This window comes from Mixophyes fleayi, chromosome 2 (genome assembly GCF_038048845.1).
Source record: "Mixophyes fleayi isolate aMixFle1 chromosome 2, aMixFle1.hap1, whole genome shotgun sequence".
Lineage (NCBI taxonomy): Eukaryota > Metazoa > Chordata > Amphibia > Anura > Limnodynastidae > Mixophyes > Mixophyes fleayi.
Window position 1 is genome coordinate 229,346,099 of NC_134403.1, and position 20,003 is coordinate 229,366,101.

Consider the following 20,003-nt stretch of genomic DNA (forward strand, 5'->3'; position numbering starts at 1 on the left):
TCTACACTAAGGTTTGCCTTGGATTAGATTTAAGGATTTATTCCAGCAATGGCCACAGTGTTTAGAATATTTACATCTCCTGGTGTGAATTGAACAGAATTCCAATTGGAAGGTTTAGGTCTTCGCCCTTTTTCTTTCAGAGAAAACTGTCTTGACATCCAGACCTTCTTGAAGGGAGTGATGTCTGTGCAGTCTCCATACATCTCCCTGTTTGCTCCATGGGATCTCAACCTGCTAACAGCTTTGCACCTTCTCTTTTGGCTGTCTCCACAGCTAGGAGGGATACGGAGCTGAGAGCTCTGCCTTGTTGATCTCCATTTTCATCTTCCATGAGGACAGGGCTGTGCTTAGAACCAAACCTTCCTTTCAACACAAGAGGCACCAATAAAATTTTGTGATTCTGGTCTCCTTGCTCTCTGGATGGGGTTAGGGCTTTGAGAACCTGTCTATATAGGACTTGAGAGTTATGCAGGAATAATGACCTGTTGGTCCTTTACAATGTCCTCTAGAGGCAGACAATCGCCAGGTGGGTTACTTGGATAATTTGCTAGGCACACCTAGCAGATTCCATTAGGAAGCATACTTCTTATTACCAGGCTTCACTTTGGTACCACAAATGAAATAATTTGCACTAGATGTAGACATCACCCTACTAATCTTTATTGGCAGCACTTCAAACTATATAATGCTTTGGGTAATTTCCTGGTCTAAAAATTATATTCCCTATTGATATATATAACCACATAGTTTGCTATGCCCCCTCAGTTTCTGCTGGTGTGGGCATATTTTTTGTTACATACCTGGGCAACATATAAAATTAAACTTTGCACGGTTTGTGGACCTTCTCAAGAGAGAGGCTGAGCATTGGCAGTCTCTCTCACTAACTCCTCCAAATAGAGATTAAGAAGATATCTCTTCCACAGCTGATATGTCATAGCAACTCCCCCCACTTCCTACCACAGTGGCCCACCAAATCCACTAAATTTTTAATTTTCATGGGATCATAAATGCCTATGACGAACGGTCACTGCACTGCACCACCCCAGATCAGGGGAGGCCTGGGAGTCCTAAATAAGTGCAGGTATTACGTGGCTGCTCTGATTCAGCAACTAGTGACATGAGAGGTGGATGTTAGAGGGAGCTTGAGGGTTCCACAAGATCCTCCCAGAATTAAGCTACATTTAATGGACCACACTTGGTCGAGATGGGAAGTCCTTTCTTTGTAAAATGATCTATTACCCTACAAACAAAACTACAAATACTAAAATATAAAATAAAATAAAAATTGGGCATAGTTTTAGTATATTATTGTTAAATTTTAATAGAATGTATAGTATCACAAAATTTAGCTACAAATAAAAAAAGCAAAAAAACAAATAGCCAAATAACTTTTTTTTTTCTTTAAAAGATACTTTCAATTGCCTTGCACCATTCCTGTACAGTGGGACCTGGGAGGGATGCAAGTCTGGTTATTTCTGCTAGAAATCATAATGTTTTTAAAGGTCCACGGCCTAAATAAACCTCCACGCTGAAGTGGTAGGAAGATTTTGGGTAGGTTTGGGGAGACACTGACTGACTGACTAAAAGCCCTTGGGAGCTCTCTGTGGTATCGGTAGAACTAGATTACTTGACAGAGGTATTTAAAAGGTTGAAGGGATGATGGAGGACGAAGTGGTGCAGAAGCCTTGGTGGTGCATCGGGCATGCCTGTAAAGTAAGCCAGCAGATGAGTTATTGGCTTGTGTACTGACATCTTCTAACTTCACTAAGAGGCCCCAATGTGATCTATTATGAATGCTGAACAGCAGTATTTTTGCAATTTTGCCACACATGAATTCATTAATGTGTGTTTGTATATAACAAGTTTACTTTATTACAGAAAAATAAGTGAGGGGACGGTAACTGAAGTAACAAGTATATATTTTTATACTTAAGAAGTAGTAACACCTGTGGTTGATGTTAGCAGCGAGTCATACCTTATTTAACTGTAGTGATTTATAATTGCCGCAGAAGCCATAATGCATTAATGCGTAAAACCCACTTTGGTGCTTGGGGTTCTGGGGTGCTATGGAATTGAGAAGACTTTACTTTTAATTACTTATAGAGGTGTTAACTGTGGGATGCTGTGATTTGTTTTATTTCATGTAGAATAAAAAGAAGAAATTCAGAGGTAAGCAAAAGAAAGGTCGACAGGAAGAAGAGAAGAAGGATGAATTGGTGAATGATTTGACACCGGCAATGGAAAAACTTCAGTTGTGTGTAGAAGATCCAAATTACAGTCCCTATTTGGGGCCACAAAAGTCAGCAGGAAAAACTATAGGGAAGGATCCAGCAGCTTCACCTTCTTCAAGATTTAAGAAACTAAACAGCAGTGACTCCGAATATTCAGATGCAGAAGGTGGTTTGCAGAGTAAAATAAGGTCGGGAGTTTTTCTGGTTTTTAGGGAAATTTTTTTTCAACTTTGTAGCATCAAAATTCAGATCGTCATAACTATATTTTGCTAAAATATGTTTGTCCTTTATAGTAAGAATGCTACTAATTAATATGGAAGTGGTTGAACAATAACATTTAGCACGCTATGCATATCTTTTTTTTGTTTTTTTTGTTTTATGTAATTGCAGTATTCATAGGGTTAGAGTTTCAAAAAACATTATCGGTAGTCTGTAATTTAGTGCCTTAGGACTACAAAAATTCTAGCCCTTCATTACAATAAAATAATGGAAATTTTATTAATTCATTCCTGCAGGTTTTCCTTATGTCCATTCAATATATATATGTGTGTGTGTGTGTGTGTGTGTGTGTGTGTGTGTGTGTGTGTGTGTGTGTGTGTGTGTGATAATTTGCTACCACACTGCCATACTTTTGTTTCGATTTTTTTTTTTTTTTTTTTTTTTTTAAATCCAAACACAAATTAGATGATTTCTTTCTCTTTTATGAGGATAATAATTCACCCCACCCTAGATGCACTTTTATCTTGGCTTCCTTTACCCCCCCCCCCTTCATTACTTTTATTCTTTTCTTCTACAAACTCAGTCCTCTCTTCCCCCACTCCCCACCCCTTCCTCAACCTCTCCACCCTCCTGTCCCTTCCTCTTCCTATACCGATACAGAAAAATCCAAAAACATGGTACCTACCCTGGCCTAGACTTCGGGGCTAGATTCAGCCAGTCAACTGTGTTTAACTATTGCAATAAGCTATTATGGTCCACACGACCTATTCTATGAAGATACCTAGTAGCACATGTTTAAGCTCTATTTTTAGTTTTCATAAATTGTGTGTGATAATGCAACCTTTCTTTAGATGTCCAATATCTAATTCCAATTGTTCCTCCTTTATGTACCTGTTGTTGAAAATGAACAGATTTAAGAAAACAAAGAATAATCTCCCTGCTTTAATAAGCAGTGACTAATGAGAGCAAAAAGGAGAATCAATCAATCCATAAGTGCTCATAATCTTGTTTTTTGTTTTTTTTGTTTTGTTTTTTTTTTCTTTTAATTGTGGAACATCCTCTGATGATCTCAATCTGAATATCTGTAGCTCTGCTGAACATATATGTTGTGCTGATAAATATAAAAGATCTTTGATCACGTTTGATAGCAATATAAAATTCATCATAGAAATGTTTGTATTTTTCTCTCGCTTCATAAATCTTTTTTTTTATCAACAGCATGCAATTCAATATGTGCATAGAAAAGACATTAAGTCAGAGAAAAACAGACAGAGGGCATTACATTTGACAGTGCAACAGTTTCAAAGTGTCCGTAGTAATGGGCCCAGAGAGGCAGGAAGGTTTCACCCATATTGCTTCACTTCCTTTTAGTGGAGATACATGTCATTGTTTTTTTTTTATTTGTTTATTCCTCTTTATTTTTCTATTCTATTTTTTTTCTTGGAAAAGAGGGGGAGAGGGAGAAGGAGGAGGGTAGCTGAGAAGGAGTAAAGAAATAGGAGGGGTTCAGTGTGGCTCCATGAGGTGATGCGTCCTGCTCATTAACCTCCTTGGAGCTCAGAAAAAGCAAGAGGGTAATGGGTCCCCCAAAAAATGGGTAAGAAATGCCCTTGGGGGGGGGGGCAGTCTCTTTCTCCGCGTGGCATATTAGGTGCAGAAATAAACGGTTAAAGAAAAATATGAAATTCACATGTTGTAGACAAGTGGAGCTTTGTACTGGGTACTGGCAATAAAGAATGGTAGAAGGAATACTTGGGGTCCCACATGAGATTTTGTCATGGAGGGGACTGGTGATATATTCCATTGAGGCTACGTACCACACATGAGACACTATGCTCTGGAGGGCGGAAGGACTTTCAGTCCTTCGCTATCTGCATACGCGTCGTGGAACAAACATGTTGTACCAGCTTATTACTGTGTTTAGTTAAAGATTTGATTGGGGAGCACAACAGCATGACCATTGGATCCGGAATTACCTCCATGTCCAAAATTCTGGTGATGAGAGCAGAAACCTGAATCCATAAATTGGAAATGCTAGGACAAAGCCACCAAATATGAAAGAAAGACCCCACGCCCCCCACAGGCCCTCCAGTACAGATCTGATGTACCCGGATAAATTTTGTCGTCTCGTTGGTACCATATACCACCTTGTATAAACTTTGTAAGTGTTTTCTCTAATTGCCGTATTAATGGAGATCTTGGAGATCCTTAGTCTGAGCTGGGACCATGTCTGCTGATCCAGTTTTTTCTGGGTTTCAATTTCCCATGCAGCCTCAAATGGTTCAATGGGGTCAACTTCAGGTTTCAGGAAGGTGTGGTAAATAAGGGATGCCAATCCTGGTGCTCCAATCCGGTATATACAACTCCTCTCAAAAGCTGTTGGCTTACGCAGTTTAGTTGTTTTACATTGGGCTTGTATAAAGCCACGTATTTGAATATAAGCGTAGTACAAGGATGAAGGAAGGCCTGTCTTCTCTCTCAGATCAGGGAAGGTCTGTGGGGCATATTCACCCAGTATGTGGGTGAACGGAATGATGCCAGCTTTCTGCCACAGTGATGAGTATGAGGCAGAATTACCTGCCGAGAAATCTGGGTGGTGCCATAGTTGCGTGAGGGAGGAGGGGAGTGTTGTGAGTTTCCATGTTTTGTGAAGCTTGTCCCATAGAACAAGTGCAAATTGATTAATGGAGTGAGATTAAACTGCGGCCGGTCTTTGAAATCTCTTCCCTGGCTTCCACAGGGAAGCGATTTCAAAGACGGGCCCATCTCCTATTCCCTGGGGCTGACTGCCAGGAGATAATATGGCTAAGGTTGACCGCCTGATAATAGCATTCAAAAAGTGGTAGTCCATACCCCCCAGAGTGAGAGGACTTGGCTAGACAGGATCGTTTGTGCCTCAATTATTTTATTTGTACTCTTTAGTGATTTGGATCCCTAAATAACGCAGAGCCTTTGGGCGCCATTGAAAAGTGAACGAGGATTCTAGCGCAGCATTAACTGAACTAGAGACTTGAAGTGACAGAGCCTCTGATTTGGAGTTATTGATTTTGTAATCTGACAGGGAACTATATTCCGCCAATTCCTTGAGCAAATTCGGGAACGAGATTAGAGGTTTGGGAAGCGTAAGACGTCATCAGCAAATAAAGATAGCTTGAAATGGCGTGGCCCTATTTGAATCCCAGGTATATCCAGGTTTTGTCGGATAGCTGCTGCCAGAGGCTCAATAAATACAGCAGTGGCAATAGGGGACACCCATGGCTCGTGCCATTGCTCAAGGGGAAAGCAGATGACAATGAGCCGTTGGTCAGCACTGTTGAAGGAGGGCGATGATATCGAGCCAGCTCAAACCGTAATGCCTGAGTGTGCAGAACATGAAAGGCCATGAAAGCCTATAAAAGGTCTAAAGCCAGGACGACTGTGGGATTTTGTGTTGTATAACATGTGCAATAATGTCTATTGTGCATCTAGTGTTGTCCAGAGCTTGCCTAATGGGGACAAAGCCCACCAGGCACCAGCCCACCAGTAAAGTCAGTGATACCTCAGTTTAGGGAAGAGATTTGTTGGGAGGACCGTGTGGGCAAGGAACACTTGTCTAAGTAAGTATATTACCTTTTTTTGTCCCTGAGAGAGGTGATTGAATGGGTAGCCTGTTTCGCTCTGTCTATTGGCCAAAAGTGTGTCTGCTTTGTCCCCCTTCTCAAAGAAGGTGTGGTTAAGCCAGCGTAGTTGACGTTCGGTTTTCTGCATGAATCAATTGGATTTCCCCGCTAATTTTTTGTGCACATTTAAATAATGTGCGAAAATTAGATTGTTTATGCAGTCTTTAAGTTGGGCAGACAGTTTGAGTATTTCAGAACACTTCTTCTTGCGAGATGCAAATTGAATAATGTCTCCCCGAATTACTGCTTTATGGGCTCCCAGATGGCGATCTGGACCTCTGAGTTTGAATTGAGGTCAAAGAAATTTTTGATTGCTACAGAGATATTCTCCTTGGATGTAGGTAATTTGAGGAGAGTCTCATTAAGCTTCCAAGCAATTCTTCCTCGGGGATTATGAAAGAGGTCGATCGAGAGTGGTAAAATAGAATGGTCGGACCAAGTGTTAGGAAGGATGTCAGCCTGCTTTATGTGCTGAAATGTGTGTACAACCCATAAGCATATCAATCCGGGAATAGGATTGGTGGATATATGAGTAGAATGTGTAATCTCTGGATGAGGGGTAGAGCGCTCACCAGTGTCCGGCCTCAGTCACCTGCTTTTGTAAAGTTTTTGTGTGTGGGGATGTTGAGGGGGAGAGTCTGGTAACTGATCTGTCTAGGGAAGGTGACATAACCGTATTAAAGTCACCCCCAGAAGAAGCAGTCCCTTACGTGTGTGGTGTAGCACTGAGAAAAAATGTGAGAAGAAAGTTGTCTGACCTGTATTGGGCGCATAGATGGTAGCAAGGGTTATTTCAAGATGTCCTATCTTGCCCGTTAGGATGAAAAACTGGCCCTCAAGATCAACCTTGACTTCTGACAAGATGAAGAGGACAGAATTATGGAGCAGAATTGCTACTCCATTGTTCTTGGTAGATTGATAGGAGTAGTGCGCCATGGAGTATCTTCTAGAGGACAAGGAGGGAAGGCCGCTCGCCTTGAAATGTGTCTCCTGCAAGAAGATATCACCTTTAAACTTGTGTGGTGTTTGAAAAAGCATGGAATGTTTTTGGGGAGTGTTCAAACCCTTGATATTGAGAGAGAATTGTGAGACATAGCTAGTTTATACGGAGTCAAAATAAACTTAAAAAGGGGGGGCGAAAAAGAAGGGACTGCTAAAGTAGAGAAGTAAGGTCCATAGGTGGGGTGATGCAAGTTATGTAAGCTGTGTGAAGGTAAGGAAGGAAGCGGAGGAGAAGAATGGGAAGGAAAGGAAAAAAAAAAAAGAGGCGAGTTTGGAGTTAGAAGGTCGACGGCAGGGGAGGAAAAGAGGGAGAGGGCATAAGATCTAGCCTCAAAGGCAGAGGGGTAGCCTGTAGGAACAGTGCCTAAAGACCGGGATAACCGTAAACTAGGTGGAATACACCTATATAATTAATAAACTATATCAAGGCACAAGGTATAGGAGTGCTATTAAACGTGCGAGTTTAGAGAGAAGAAAGTATATCATTCCCAGTATGTGTGGGTGCGTGGCCTAGGGAGCCAAGAGAGCCCCCTGCCCGTCTATGATTAAGTAGAAAAGAAAAGTACATATCTATTAAACAACCAGTTATAGCTGCACCTAAAAAAGTGCAGTGGAGAAATTACCTTACAAGATTAAAGAATAAACATTTGCTATTAGACAAAAAACAACTTAACAATAAAGCATAACATTGTGTAAACAGAGGGAAGAATACGTATTTGGTTCCTCCCGTAAAAGCAGTCAGGACTGTAAATCATGGGGGTTGATGTACAGTAGAGCTCTGGGAGCCCTCTCCCATGTCCTATCCTGGGCGTGAGAGGTTGAGCTGGTGAATGAAGTCTTTGCCTTCGTCTGGGGTGCGGATCGACAGTTATTGACCTTCCACTTCGACTACCAGGCGGAAATGAAACCCCCAACGATATTTGTATCGGTTGTCTCTGAGAGTACGGGTCACATATGAGGTCTTGATGTTTAGTAATCGTTGAGGGGACAAGCTCCTGGAACACCTGTATGCGACACCCGTCATAGAGAACATAAGGAAAGTTGCTGACCACAGAGGAGATGATGTCCTTGGTCTTATAGGCTAAAAGACATAAGATCACATCACAGGGAGGATCGGATTCCTTAGGATGATTCCTCAGTGCTCTATGTACCCATTCTATCTGTATGGGGTGATTAGACAGTGTAGTGTCCAGTGAAGAGAAGAATTTGTGTACATATTCTAATTTAAGTGTATACTCCACCTTATTTTCGAGAACTGTGGTTCTTTTGGATATTGTGACCATTTCTTATTTAAGTTCTCCTATGGCCCTTTGAAGGTCTGTAGAGAAGGAGTTAGTGCGGTCCACAAACAGGTTGTGTAATTTGACAAAATCTGCTTAAGTGGAGCGGACCGTTGTACTTTGAGGATCTGGATCAGTTGGGGCCCCTTGGGGGGAGCGAGGAGGGGAAGAGATAGTTGCTTTGTCTTGACAAGAGAAACACTGCGTTATTTCAACCGCCGTACCCCGGCGGCCTCTACCAGTGTTTTTAATCATGTTGAAGGTAAAGTCAAGGGGAACCTGGTTGTTGGGTAGTGACTATGTAGCAGACAGGTGTGGAGTTAACCAGGATGCCCTAGGTGGGCATCAGAGTCTGCAGAATGTTAGATGAGAAGGAAGAGTTCTGTAGATGTTCTGCTGCAAAGTGCGATTCACTTGTCAAATGCAAGACAATGAGGGGGATCGTCCAGCAAAGTGAGAGTCAAAAATGCAATATTGCAGCATAACGTACCCCTGATGAAATTAACCCATAATGCCCTGTGTGTGTGAGGGGCGAAAGGGAAAGGGCACTTAGCTGTGGTAACAGTCATTTTAATGTTGTGCCCACTTTGAGGATAGTGTTTACTGGATGTCAATTCTAGAAGACACGTAGCTGGTGAGGGGTTCGGGAGGAGCGCTGTAGGCAGAGTTTACTGGAGAGGGTTAACTGGGCTCAAGTCAGAACCCTTGTTCGATGTGGTTAAGCTATGAAGTGTGGTCTTGCCAATGGAGCTGCGTGTGTACTGATCGTTAGGTCTCCTTGCAATTGCTCTAGTCACCTTTCCACTTGCCTGCACTGGATAGGATACAAAATCGCCTCCCCTGCTTTGCTGCGCTCTTTTTTTCTGTGGCAATTTTAGTTTACTTTCTTAGCAGTACCAGATCCTGCTTCAGGAGAGCTGCAGCGTAGGGATATTCAACAAGCGTCCCATAGCGCCTTTTACATTGTTTTCTTTATTTTTCTTCTCCAAAATACCCCACAGTCGGTTTATGAGGGGTCTGCAGTGACGAGTAGACCATCCGAAACCTTTGGTCTCGATATAAAGTGCCGCGAAGCAGATTTGGTGAACAGATTCCCAGGTCTCAGTAGGAGCTCTAGATATGAGCGGCCATTTGTGTCGGCTCCCAAGCCACGCCTCCTTGTTTGTTTGTTTGTTTTTTATAATGGACATTAGCCTCAAAAATGTAATTTTCTTAATTGTGTTTTTGGCAGGCTATTTGTGCAAATATCATGTTGATGTTTTGTTGTAAATTAAGATAGCATGTTTTCTTTGAACAGTTTTTGCCTATTTACAGATATCGGAGTTATAACTCTGATAATAAAGATGTGGGTCAGAATGTTGATACTGCCTCCCCCTTCTTCCTCCCATCTCTCCTTTCCTACTTAACTTTCATACAACCACACAGATGACAGCAGTTCAAACCAGGTGCAGTTCATGATAATAAGCTTGCAATAATAATAAATACCTGGGAAGCTTTCTGTAAATTAGAGGCAGGAGCCAAATAAGACTAGTTTATGACTGTGAGCTTTGGGTATATAGATAAGCATTCTGTGCCCAAGGAAAATCTGTTTATATTAATTTACAACAAAAAAGTAACGGATAAAGGTGTGCAAAATTGTTCTGAAAGCCAATCCGGTGGTGTGTTACAGCCAGTCTCGGTCAGGGAATTATACATTATATAACTTTCACAAGGGAGAAAATAAGTGGGTGGCACAGACCTCCCCTTTAACTACTAAAATTAGATTGTTGCATCAGATTAATTGTGTCTAAGAGGCAAGTCAAACTGCACTAAAACACCGTCTACACCAATTGAACTGCACTAAACACACAATACTACAAAACATATGCATACATTGCACTAAAATGCAGACACATACATGACATATTATCCACTATGCACACTTTTTTTTTTTCTTTCCAGAATTATGGTACAAAATAATCATCTACAGTAAACACATTTAGCAGAGGACAAGGTGCTCTGACAGCCAATAGCTCAGAATGGTAGACTCTCCAGAACCCAAGGAAACAGTATAGCAAGTATGAGGTTAGGTGAATGCTAGACTCTAACAAATGAGGTCTCCATTTTCCCTTTGTCACCTCAGAATAGGGGTTATATTAGTTACTAGGCACTAATGAATGTGGTTTGAATTGGAAGGATCACAAACATATGGTCTGCATATACTAAGTCCAGGAGAATGGGCTCTGCATTGTAAAGGGGGTCATCAGAATTTGATCTGTATTATCTTATGATAGAATAAACTATATTGTACGGTTATCAGAATATGGACTTTTCATTGTGTCTGGTCGTCATAAAAATCTCTGGCCATCAGAATATGATCTGTATTGTAATGTGGTCCACAGAGTAGGCTCTGTCTTCTACCGTGATCATTAAAATGGAATCTGTGTACTACATAGCGCTCAAAGTATTTTTTTTTTTTTTTTATAATTTTTTATTTTCAGTGGTCAATCAAGAAAATACAGACAGCAAAACGATAACACTGTGTAGCATGCACAGTAAAATCACAACAGTTATTGTGGTGTATCGCATATTAGGAAACCTTTAGACAAAAATGACCGGTTTTTACATTTTTAAAGAGTAATATAAAATGGGTGTAGGAACAAAATGGATTGTGGGGGAGGGGTGAGGGGGGTAGGACCACAAAGATAAGAACTGTAAGTATTTAGAGGATAACTAGGGTGTGTTGAGCCTATAGCAGAGGGGGAGATATGTGTCGGGAAGAGTTAGGGTCATCGCACATGGGTCAGGTCGGAGGACGTGGAGCGTTGAGGGGGGAAGGTGTGTTCCACGGCTAGCCATGGAGCCCAGACTTGACTGAAGACGTGGCCTCTATCGTGGAGGTAGTACGTAATCTCCTCCATGGCGGCCACGTGCCAAATCTGCTTCTTGAGAGCCAAAAGGGATGGAGGTGAGGTCTTTTTCCAATTAAGGGCTATGAGTGATTTGGCTGCTGTCAGGATGTGGGCAGTTAATTTCTTGGAGAATTTGTCCAGGTCTTGGGGAGTGTAACATAAAAGAAATATCCAGGGATCTTTCGGGATAGGAGCTTCAAAAAGGGTATTTAGGAAACTATGGACTGAGTCCCAGAAGGTGGTGATAATCAGGCAAGACCACCAAATATGAAACATCGTACCCCTTTGGCCACAGTCCCGCCAACAGCAGGGCGAGGAAGAGGGAAACATTCTATGGAGTCTTGTGGGAGTGTAATACCAACGGTAATAAATTTTGTAAGAGGTTTCCTTGAGTTTAGTTGATATGGAGCATTTAGCTATCCCCAGTCTCATGTCCTCCCAAGCCTCTTCATCCGGGGGAGGACCAAGGTCCTTTTCCCACTCGTCTTCATGAGGGTTTGGAGAGGGAAGGGCAGAAGTGAGAAGAATGCTATATATTTGAGAAATCATGCCCTTGTCCAAGGGATGTTTTCTACAAAGAGATTCAAATGGAGTAAGGTCCCTAAGAACATAGGTTGGTGGCAGGGATCGCAAGAAATGATTAATTTGGAAGAATTCAAAGGGGCTGAGGATTTGGGACGGGGATTGGGGTTGGAGATCCGCTAGCGAAAGCCAGCGGCCCTGTTTGGAAAAATCTACTGGAAATTTAAGCCCTGCACGAGACCAGTTACGGTGGGTTGTAGAGGCAGATCCAGGAGGGAACACCGGGTTATGCCAGATGGGGGTTAAAGGAGATATTGCAGTTGAAAGTTTTAGTTTGAAGGAGTTGGAGTCCCAGAGCATAGCATCAAATTTGATAGAAGGCAGTGCTCTAACAGCAGGGGGGCGACGGGCGGGAGATACGCCCCAGAGAGAGGAGAGATCGGGCAGGGTTAGATGGGCCGATTCTATATCAAGCCATGCAGTGGAGCCAGAGGGAGCGTAGGAGGCAACGATTTGCGAAAGGTGGGATGCCAAGTAGTATAATTTGATGTCGGGAAGGCCTCTTCCTCCTCCAGGGATTGGTCGTTTTAAGATATTGGATGAGACTCTAGGAGGTCTATGGTTCCAAATAAAGCGGGTGAGGGCCTTCTGGATGTTGGCAAGGAAAGAGGCAGGGACAGCTACCGGAAGGGTTTGGAAGAGGTACAGCCATTTGGGGAGTATGTTCATTTTGACAGCTATGATCCTGCCCAGCCACGAAATAATAAGGCGGTTCCAGGAGGTCAGGTCTGATTGTGTCTTGGAGAAAAGGGGTAGGAAATTCTCACGAAAGAGGAGGTCATAGCGAGAAGTGAGGAAAACCCCCAGGTATTTGATCTTCCTGTTCTGCCATTTGAAATTAAAGTTAGCCCGGAGGAGCTCGGTATCCCGAGGAGAAACGTGAAGCAGCATGGCCTTTGACTTGGTGTAGTTTATCTTATAGCCCGAAACATCGCTGTAGTTCTGAAGGATGGCATATAGGTTGGGCAAGGAGATCCCCGGTTGGGTAAGTGATAGGAGGATATCGTCTGCAAAGAGTGAGATCTTGGAGTTCGTATTACCCACCTTGACCCCCTGTATGCTAGGATTAGACCTAACTTGGGAAGCCAGAGGTTCAATTATCAGAGCAAATATCAGAGGGGAAAGGGGGCAACCCTGTCGTGTTCCATTTCGAATGGAGAATGATTCTGAGGGAGTGCCATTAACCAGGACTTTAGCAGTAGGGGTGGTGTATAATGCTAGGACGCCAGTGAGGAAGTCGCCAGCGAAGCCGAACGACTCAAGAGCCGCTTTCATAAAGTCCCAAGAGATCCTGTCAAATGCTTTTTCAGCATCCAGAGAGAGCATAATAGTTGGGGATCTCCTGGAATTTGTAATATGGATGATGTCAATGGCACGTCTGGTATTGTCCCTCGCCTGGCGTCCCGGGATAAACCCTACTTGGTCATACTGGATCAGAGAAGGGAGGAAGGCATTCAGACGGTTTGCTAGGATTTTGGCATAAATTTTCAAATCGAGATTGAGGAGAGAGATTGGCCTGTAGCTAGCACAGTGGAGCGGGTCTTTACCGTCTTTAGGGATAACTACAATTTTGGCCTCCAGCATCTCTGATGGGAGAGGGTCACCTTGGAGAGTGTTGTTATAAAGGGATTTGAGATGAGGGGCCAACAAATCAGAAAATTTCTTGTAGTATGCGGCCGTGAAGCCGTCAGGGCCTGGGGATTTACCACTTTTTTGTCCCTTGATGGCTTGATGGATCTCGTCTGTCGAGATCTCTTCATTGAGAAGTGAAAGGGCTTGGTGGGATAATTTAGGTAGCTTGGCTTTGGCAAGAAAGTCAGTGATCAGGGCGGAGGGGGTTTTCAGTGTTGGGGTGGAAGCGGGAGCCGGGAGGTTATAAAGAGCAGTGTAAAAATGTTGAAATGCTGACCGGATATCTGCTGGATCGTGAGTTAACTGGTTATGTGAATCACGGATAGCAATAATATTTCTATGAGTTCTAGCTGTACGCAGCCGTGATGCAAGAATTTTGTCAGCTTTGTCTCCTTTTTCATAAAAAGTCTGGCGGAGCCATTTAAGGCGTGTGGCCGCTTGTTTAGAGAGAAGGAGGTTTAGTTTGGCTTTGGTTTCCCGGAGGGCTGTCAGGTTTGCGGGATCAGGGGTTGCTTTGTGCTGGGCTTCCAGGGTTTGAAGTTGGATGGAGAGCTCATTGGTTCGGGTGAGGTATTCTTTTTTGTGTCTGGAGGCCATGCTGATCAAGTGTCCCCTCAAGACCGCTTTGTGCGCAGTCCATAAGGTGGCTTTGGAGACTTCTGGAATATCATTTAGCTCAAAGTAGTCCTCCAGTCTAGTCCTAATCTGAGATACTATATTCGTTCAAAGTATTTTTTGGCGCTGCCGGGTGAGCTAGTTTAAACTTTATTTTCTGCAATGCTAAAATGTGTCTGGTTTTGTCTTTGGTAAAATATAGCAACCCGAATTGTGCTTTAGGCCTTTAAAGTCAAGAGAATTTTTCAGCATATAATATAATTGTTATTTGTCTAGAAAGTTTAGTAAAATTTTGCATGATAAATAAAGTTCTGGGCACAGAGTAAAGACCAAACATGGTTTATTTTTAAGTATATATGGAAGAGGCATTAAGATAATTTCCATGTGCATTCTAAAGTACACTGTACTAAAATACAGACACACAAACACATATGATGCACTATAAACATACATAGTGCACTAAAACTTACAAACTGTTAAACTGTGACATATATACACACACACGCTGCAGTAAACACATGTATGTCAATTAATCTGCTTGCTTCACTTAAAATACTTTTTTGTTGTATTTAAGGTTTTTCCAAGGAAAAGTTCGGCAAGGGGCATTATCCTGCTTTCTGTCTACAATAAAGTCAATTGAAAAAAAAGTTCTTTATGGTTATTGGTCAGCCTTCATTTCAGATATGCCTGGAATAGGAAGTCCACAGTCTGTTTCTCTGATGACCATTGTACTTAAGGACTATTCTCCGAAGGTTTGAGTTGTCTTCAGTAATTGATGAAATGTAAAAAAAAAAAATAATTTAAAATAATAAATCACTTGCATAACTTGATCATAACGTTTAAAAGTAATATAGTACTTCACCTCTCCTTGTTTTTAGTCATTTGTTTAATCATACATTTTAATTTTTAACATTTTTTTCTTTTAGACTCGTGCATGTGCTCTTCAAGTTTTGTCTGCCATATTGGATGGATCGAAACAATTTCTTTATGTTGCTGATGATATGAGTGATCATAAAACAGCCTTTACTCCCTTTTCTGTCACTCTGGCTTCAAGTATACGGGAGCTGCACAGATGCCTGCTGTTGGCAGTGGCTGCCGAATCTTCAGCACAAACACTAACGCAAATAATTAAGGTTTGTATTCATGCTTACATTACAACATAAGATACATCAGACAAAGTGTAAAAACTTGAGAGAATATATGTATATTTGTATTCCAGCATATATAATCTATAAACAACATGCCAGGTCTTGCACTAAAGCTGGGTACACACCTATTTAATTATTGTGAAGATCACACAATACATTTCTATTTGTTCATATATTGGAAGAGTGTGTGTAGTGTAGTGAGATAGGGGTGTGGCACTTTTAGATAGTTGTTGGTTATCCCTAGCTCCTCTCTTCTCTATAACCCCCTTCCTGTTTAGGATTCAGTTTAGTTTGTGCCCCAGCATATAGGACATTTGGGGCTGCTAATACAGTCTGTTTTGTTTTTTGTTGTTTTACTTAACTTTTATTCGTTAATTGACGGTTCATTGCAGTCGCATCCACGGCTTCCTTCACGTTTTACCAGCAGCGCTAATGCAGGCACACTTTGTGTCTGCATCGTCCATTGTTTTCTTACTAACTGTACTGTGTGGCAGCGTCCAAGGCTAATTAGATAGCTTGATGGCCGGTTAGGTAGGTGTACCTGCATTGCTTCAAGCAGCGCACAGCCATCCCTTCCTAGCACATTGCTTGGAGAGTGGGGATGTTAAAAGACACAGTGGCCCCCTGGGTGGATGTCTTACTAGTGGGGGATGTCCTTCTGAACAGCTGCCAATCCAGTGCTGGGCCCTGGGGTGAGGTGCTTTATCCCACTCCCTCCCTCCCTTGTGGTCTCGCACTACTCGTTTAAAGACTCCAGCATAGGCAGCTATCTTACAGCTCCAGCTTACACCTTCTCTGTCCCTTCTCTTGTCAGGTAACAAGTTTTGGGTTGTTTTTTTTCTGGGTGGTTTATCACCCTGTTTGGGCTCTATGGCTGTGTAGAAGGCTTACTTTCAGTACTTTGATTGTGTACTGCTTGTCTTTTTCTGTTTTTCCCATGTGTGTGTAATATGTCAGATATTGGGAGATCCTTGAGGGCTAAGGCTGGGGTAACTTCTATGATGAAGTTCACCTGTGGCGTATGTAAATTAGCCTTCGGGATGGTCAGGCACAGATGCTTTGTGTGCAACCTGGTAGTCTAGGAATCAAATGCCATGTGTGCGAAAGGGTTATGGTTCTGAACACTAGGCAGAGCCAGTCTGGGCTCGGTCATTTGCCAATGCTGTGGGTGAGCTTGCCAAATTGTTGGAGCCTCAGACAGTTGGTGGTTCTTTTCCAAATTCCCCTGCCTCTGCTGCAAGTGGGGCAGCTTCTGTTCCTGGTTTGTGAGCCAGGGTCTGGTTGGACCTGTCTTCACGGACTCTGCAGAACTGCCCTGGGTACATGATCTTGCGACCTTGGTACAGGGTTTGGTTTCAGTTCCATCCTCATTAGAGAGGATGTTGTAGTCCACCAGCCATCGTCCTCCCGTAAGTGTAGGCGAGTGGCGTCACCCATGCAAGGAAATGAGTCAGATTCTGACTGTTCTTCCCAGATGAAGAGCCAGATTATTGAATTTGATGTGGAAAATTCCTTTTTGGTGGAATAAAATTCCTTCTGACAGTCGGGCGTGGAAGATTCGATACGTGCTGTGCGCCATGTGCAGAAGATTCCTGAGGCTGTAGTCCCTGAGACTGCAGAGCCTGCTCTCTTTGCAAGGCGGTCAAATACTTCTTTTGTCTTTTCCCTCTTTTTTTCCAGTTGGAGAATTTGTTAGGGGAGCCTTGGTCTTCACCGGATCGTAAGTTCAAGGTGTCCCGTCGGCTGCAGTCTTGTTAACCTTTTCCCCCTGATGTTCCTGCAAAATGAGAGGTGCCTCCATGTGTGGACACTTCGGTTGCAAAAGGTTGGCTAAGGTCACTACCATCCCTCTTCCCAACGCAGCCACACTTAAGGATGGCACAGAACAAGTCCATTTTGTGGCGGTGGGTGGCTCCTTGAAGCCCACTTTAGTGTCTGCATCGGCATGGGTTAACAAAGCTGTAGAGCACTGGTCAGAACAGCTGTCTGAGGGTTTGTTGGCTTGGAGACTGTCTTCTGAACTGCTTTCTTTGGTGGCATGGATTCAGAAAGCTACAGATTTTTTTGGAAGAGGTAGCCCTGGATGCGGTGTTGAGTGAGGCACGAATCTCTGCCTCTGGTCTCTGCTTGTTTGTCTCTCTGGCTGATATTTGCTCTAAAGAGGCACTTGAAACAATTTCCTTTTCTGGGGGTGTTTTATTTGGCTACAGCTTGTCACCATCATCAGAAAAGCAACAGATAAAAGTACTTATTTTTTCCCTCGCAATGCTCCCAAACCAAAGATGTCCTGATTCCAGTCCTTTCCATCATCATCATCATCGCCATTTATTTATATAGCGCCACTGATTCCGCAGCGCTGTACAGAGAACAGTATGTTTTTGGAATTTGGGAGGAAACCGGAGCACCCGGAGGAAACCCACACAAACACAGGGAGAACATACAAACTCCACACAGATAAGGCCATGGTTGGGAATCAAACTCATGACCCCAGTGCTGTGAGGCAGAAGCGCTAACCACTTAGGGAGATCTCTGGGTCATTCCTCCAGAGGTCTGTCATCTGCCCCCAGGGGTGGTCCGCAGCATATACGACAGCCCTGGTTTGCTCTGCGTCTGGCAGCTAAGTCAGCAGACATGCAGTTGGCACAACAGGCATTCTGCCCTTCTAGTGTCTGCTAGGTGGGAGGATCGATCTTCTCCGATATCCTCCCAGGTGGTTTTCTTGCATTGGGCTTCCCGCAGGTTTGAAAAAGCTGCTGGCTCTGCAAGAGGCCATCCACTCCCTGATGTTTTCCGTAGTAGTTATTACGGTTCAGGAATAACAAAGAGGTTTGGGGTTTTACTTCAACATCAACAGCTCGTCCAGGCAGTTTCTGAAACCAAAATCTTTAAACACCTAGGAAAGGGTACCCAGTTTCAAGATGATTTGCAGTATAGAACAAGAGATCAACATGGTGGATCTAGACATTAAGGATGCCTATCTGCATGTTCCTGTCTGGCAGGGTCATCAGTTTGCGGTTCAGTCGTGTCACTACCAATTCCAGGCACTTCCTTTTGTTCTGGCCACTGCTCCACAGGTTTTCACATCCCTTACCCTGGGTGATCTTCTAAAGGCAGAGTCCCTGGCGGTACTTCTGTCCCATGTCTAGGTAACGACCCAGACTCTGGAGTCCCAAGTTGACTCTGACACAAAGGCTGATCTTTTTGAAACTTCTGTTCGACACTCAATAACAGCGGGTGTTCTTGCCTCTGGATAAAATTTAGGCATTTCAGACGATGGCAAGATCTCTGTTGGCTATCAAACAGAATGTACACTTCTGCATGAGGTTTCTGGCAAGATGTTATCGACTTTCGAGACGGTCCAGTTTGCTCCGTTTCATTTACGGAGTGGAATAGATCCCACTTGAATCTGTCTGGACAGGTATTCCGTCTTTCTCCTCGAGTGCATCAGTCGCTCCTTTCGTGGCTGCAGAAAAACCATCTCTGCAGGGGTCGACCATTCTCGATCTGGAATTGGACCTTGATTACAGCAGAATCCAGCCTTCGGGGAAGGGGTGACATCTGTCTTCACGCTCGGTTTCAGAGTCTTTGGACTCACCAGGGCAGCAACAAAAGTCTTTTAGCCATGTGAAAGATTCACAGGATCTTTCGGTGGGCTGAATCTCACATTCAGGCTGTCGTCGCTATTTTCATCCCAGGGGTAGAAAATTTGGAAGAGGATTTTCTCAGCAGGCAGATTCTGCATCCCGGTGAATGGTCCCTCCATCTGGAAGTTTTTCGCCAGTTGGTAGACAGGTGCGGTTAAGAGAACCTCAACATTATACTGTCTTGGTTGAACCATAAAGTCCACCTTTTCTGCTCCCAGGCTAGAGATCCTCTGACTGTCTCAGTAGACGACATATCCGTTCCCACCAGTACGCACGCTTACGAAGATATTTAAAAAGGTAGAGGGAGAGGATGTTAGCCATTCTGGTGTTGCCAGATTGGACTCTGGGCCAACAGCCGCTACGACCAGTCCCGTTAAATCATAGACCGTTAAATCATTTCGGTTTAGAACGTCTGGCTTTAAAGGCGTGGCTGTTGATGCCATGAACCTTCAGCAAAGGGTTTGTCAGTGCATGGTTCAAACCATGGTTTGGGTTTGCAAACAGGGTTCAGCTAAACTATTTGATTTTGTCTGGATGACGTATATTATTTGGTGTGAAAGGGATGCCCTACCACTTCTTTTTGGTTGTCTATGTTGCTTATGTTCCTGTAGGATGGGCTGAATGCTGGTCTGCGCCTTAGTTCACTTAAGGGTCAAGTGTCGTTCTTTTGGTCTTCTTTCAAAGAAGAATCGCTGTGAGGCCTAATGATCAAAATTTCATTAAGGACGTACTTTATGTACAGCCTCTGTATGCACTCTCCGGTACCACCTTGGGATTTAAACCTGGTGTTAAATGCTTTACAGTATTCCCCTTTTGAACCCTTGGACACAGTAGACTTGACTTGGAAAACTGTCTTCCTCTTGGCCATCGCATCAGCTAGAAGAGTGTCAGAGCTTGCAACATAATCAGGCAAGTCTCCTCTTCGTATTCTTCATATTTTTAATGAGGATAGGGCAGTTCTTTGAACTTAGCCTTGCTTCCTCTCTAAGATGGTGTCAAGATTCTGTATAAGTCAGAACATTGTCATCCCTGCCCTGCCCTGCCCTGCCTAAATGACGATCTTTGGAGGATGAAGTTTCTCTTTGTTCTCTAAATGTACT

General features: G+C 43.3%; 1 protein-coding gene across 1 annotated transcript in view; it reads left to right on the forward strand.

The window, feature by feature from the left end:
* Nucleotides 1-20,003, forward strand: part of HEATR6 (HEAT repeat containing 6) — a 113,588-nt gene that overhangs the window by 46,231 nt on the left and 47,354 nt on the right. Inside the window, exons 8-10 of the mRNA XM_075195575.1 lie at nt 2,148-2,419; nt 14,686-14,863; nt 15,038-15,244. Of these exons, the coding sequence (XP_075051676.1) occupies nt 2,148-2,419; nt 14,686-14,863; nt 15,038-15,244 (657 nt within the window). The remainder of the gene's footprint in view (nt 1-2,147; nt 2,420-14,685; nt 14,864-15,037; nt 15,245-20,003) is intronic.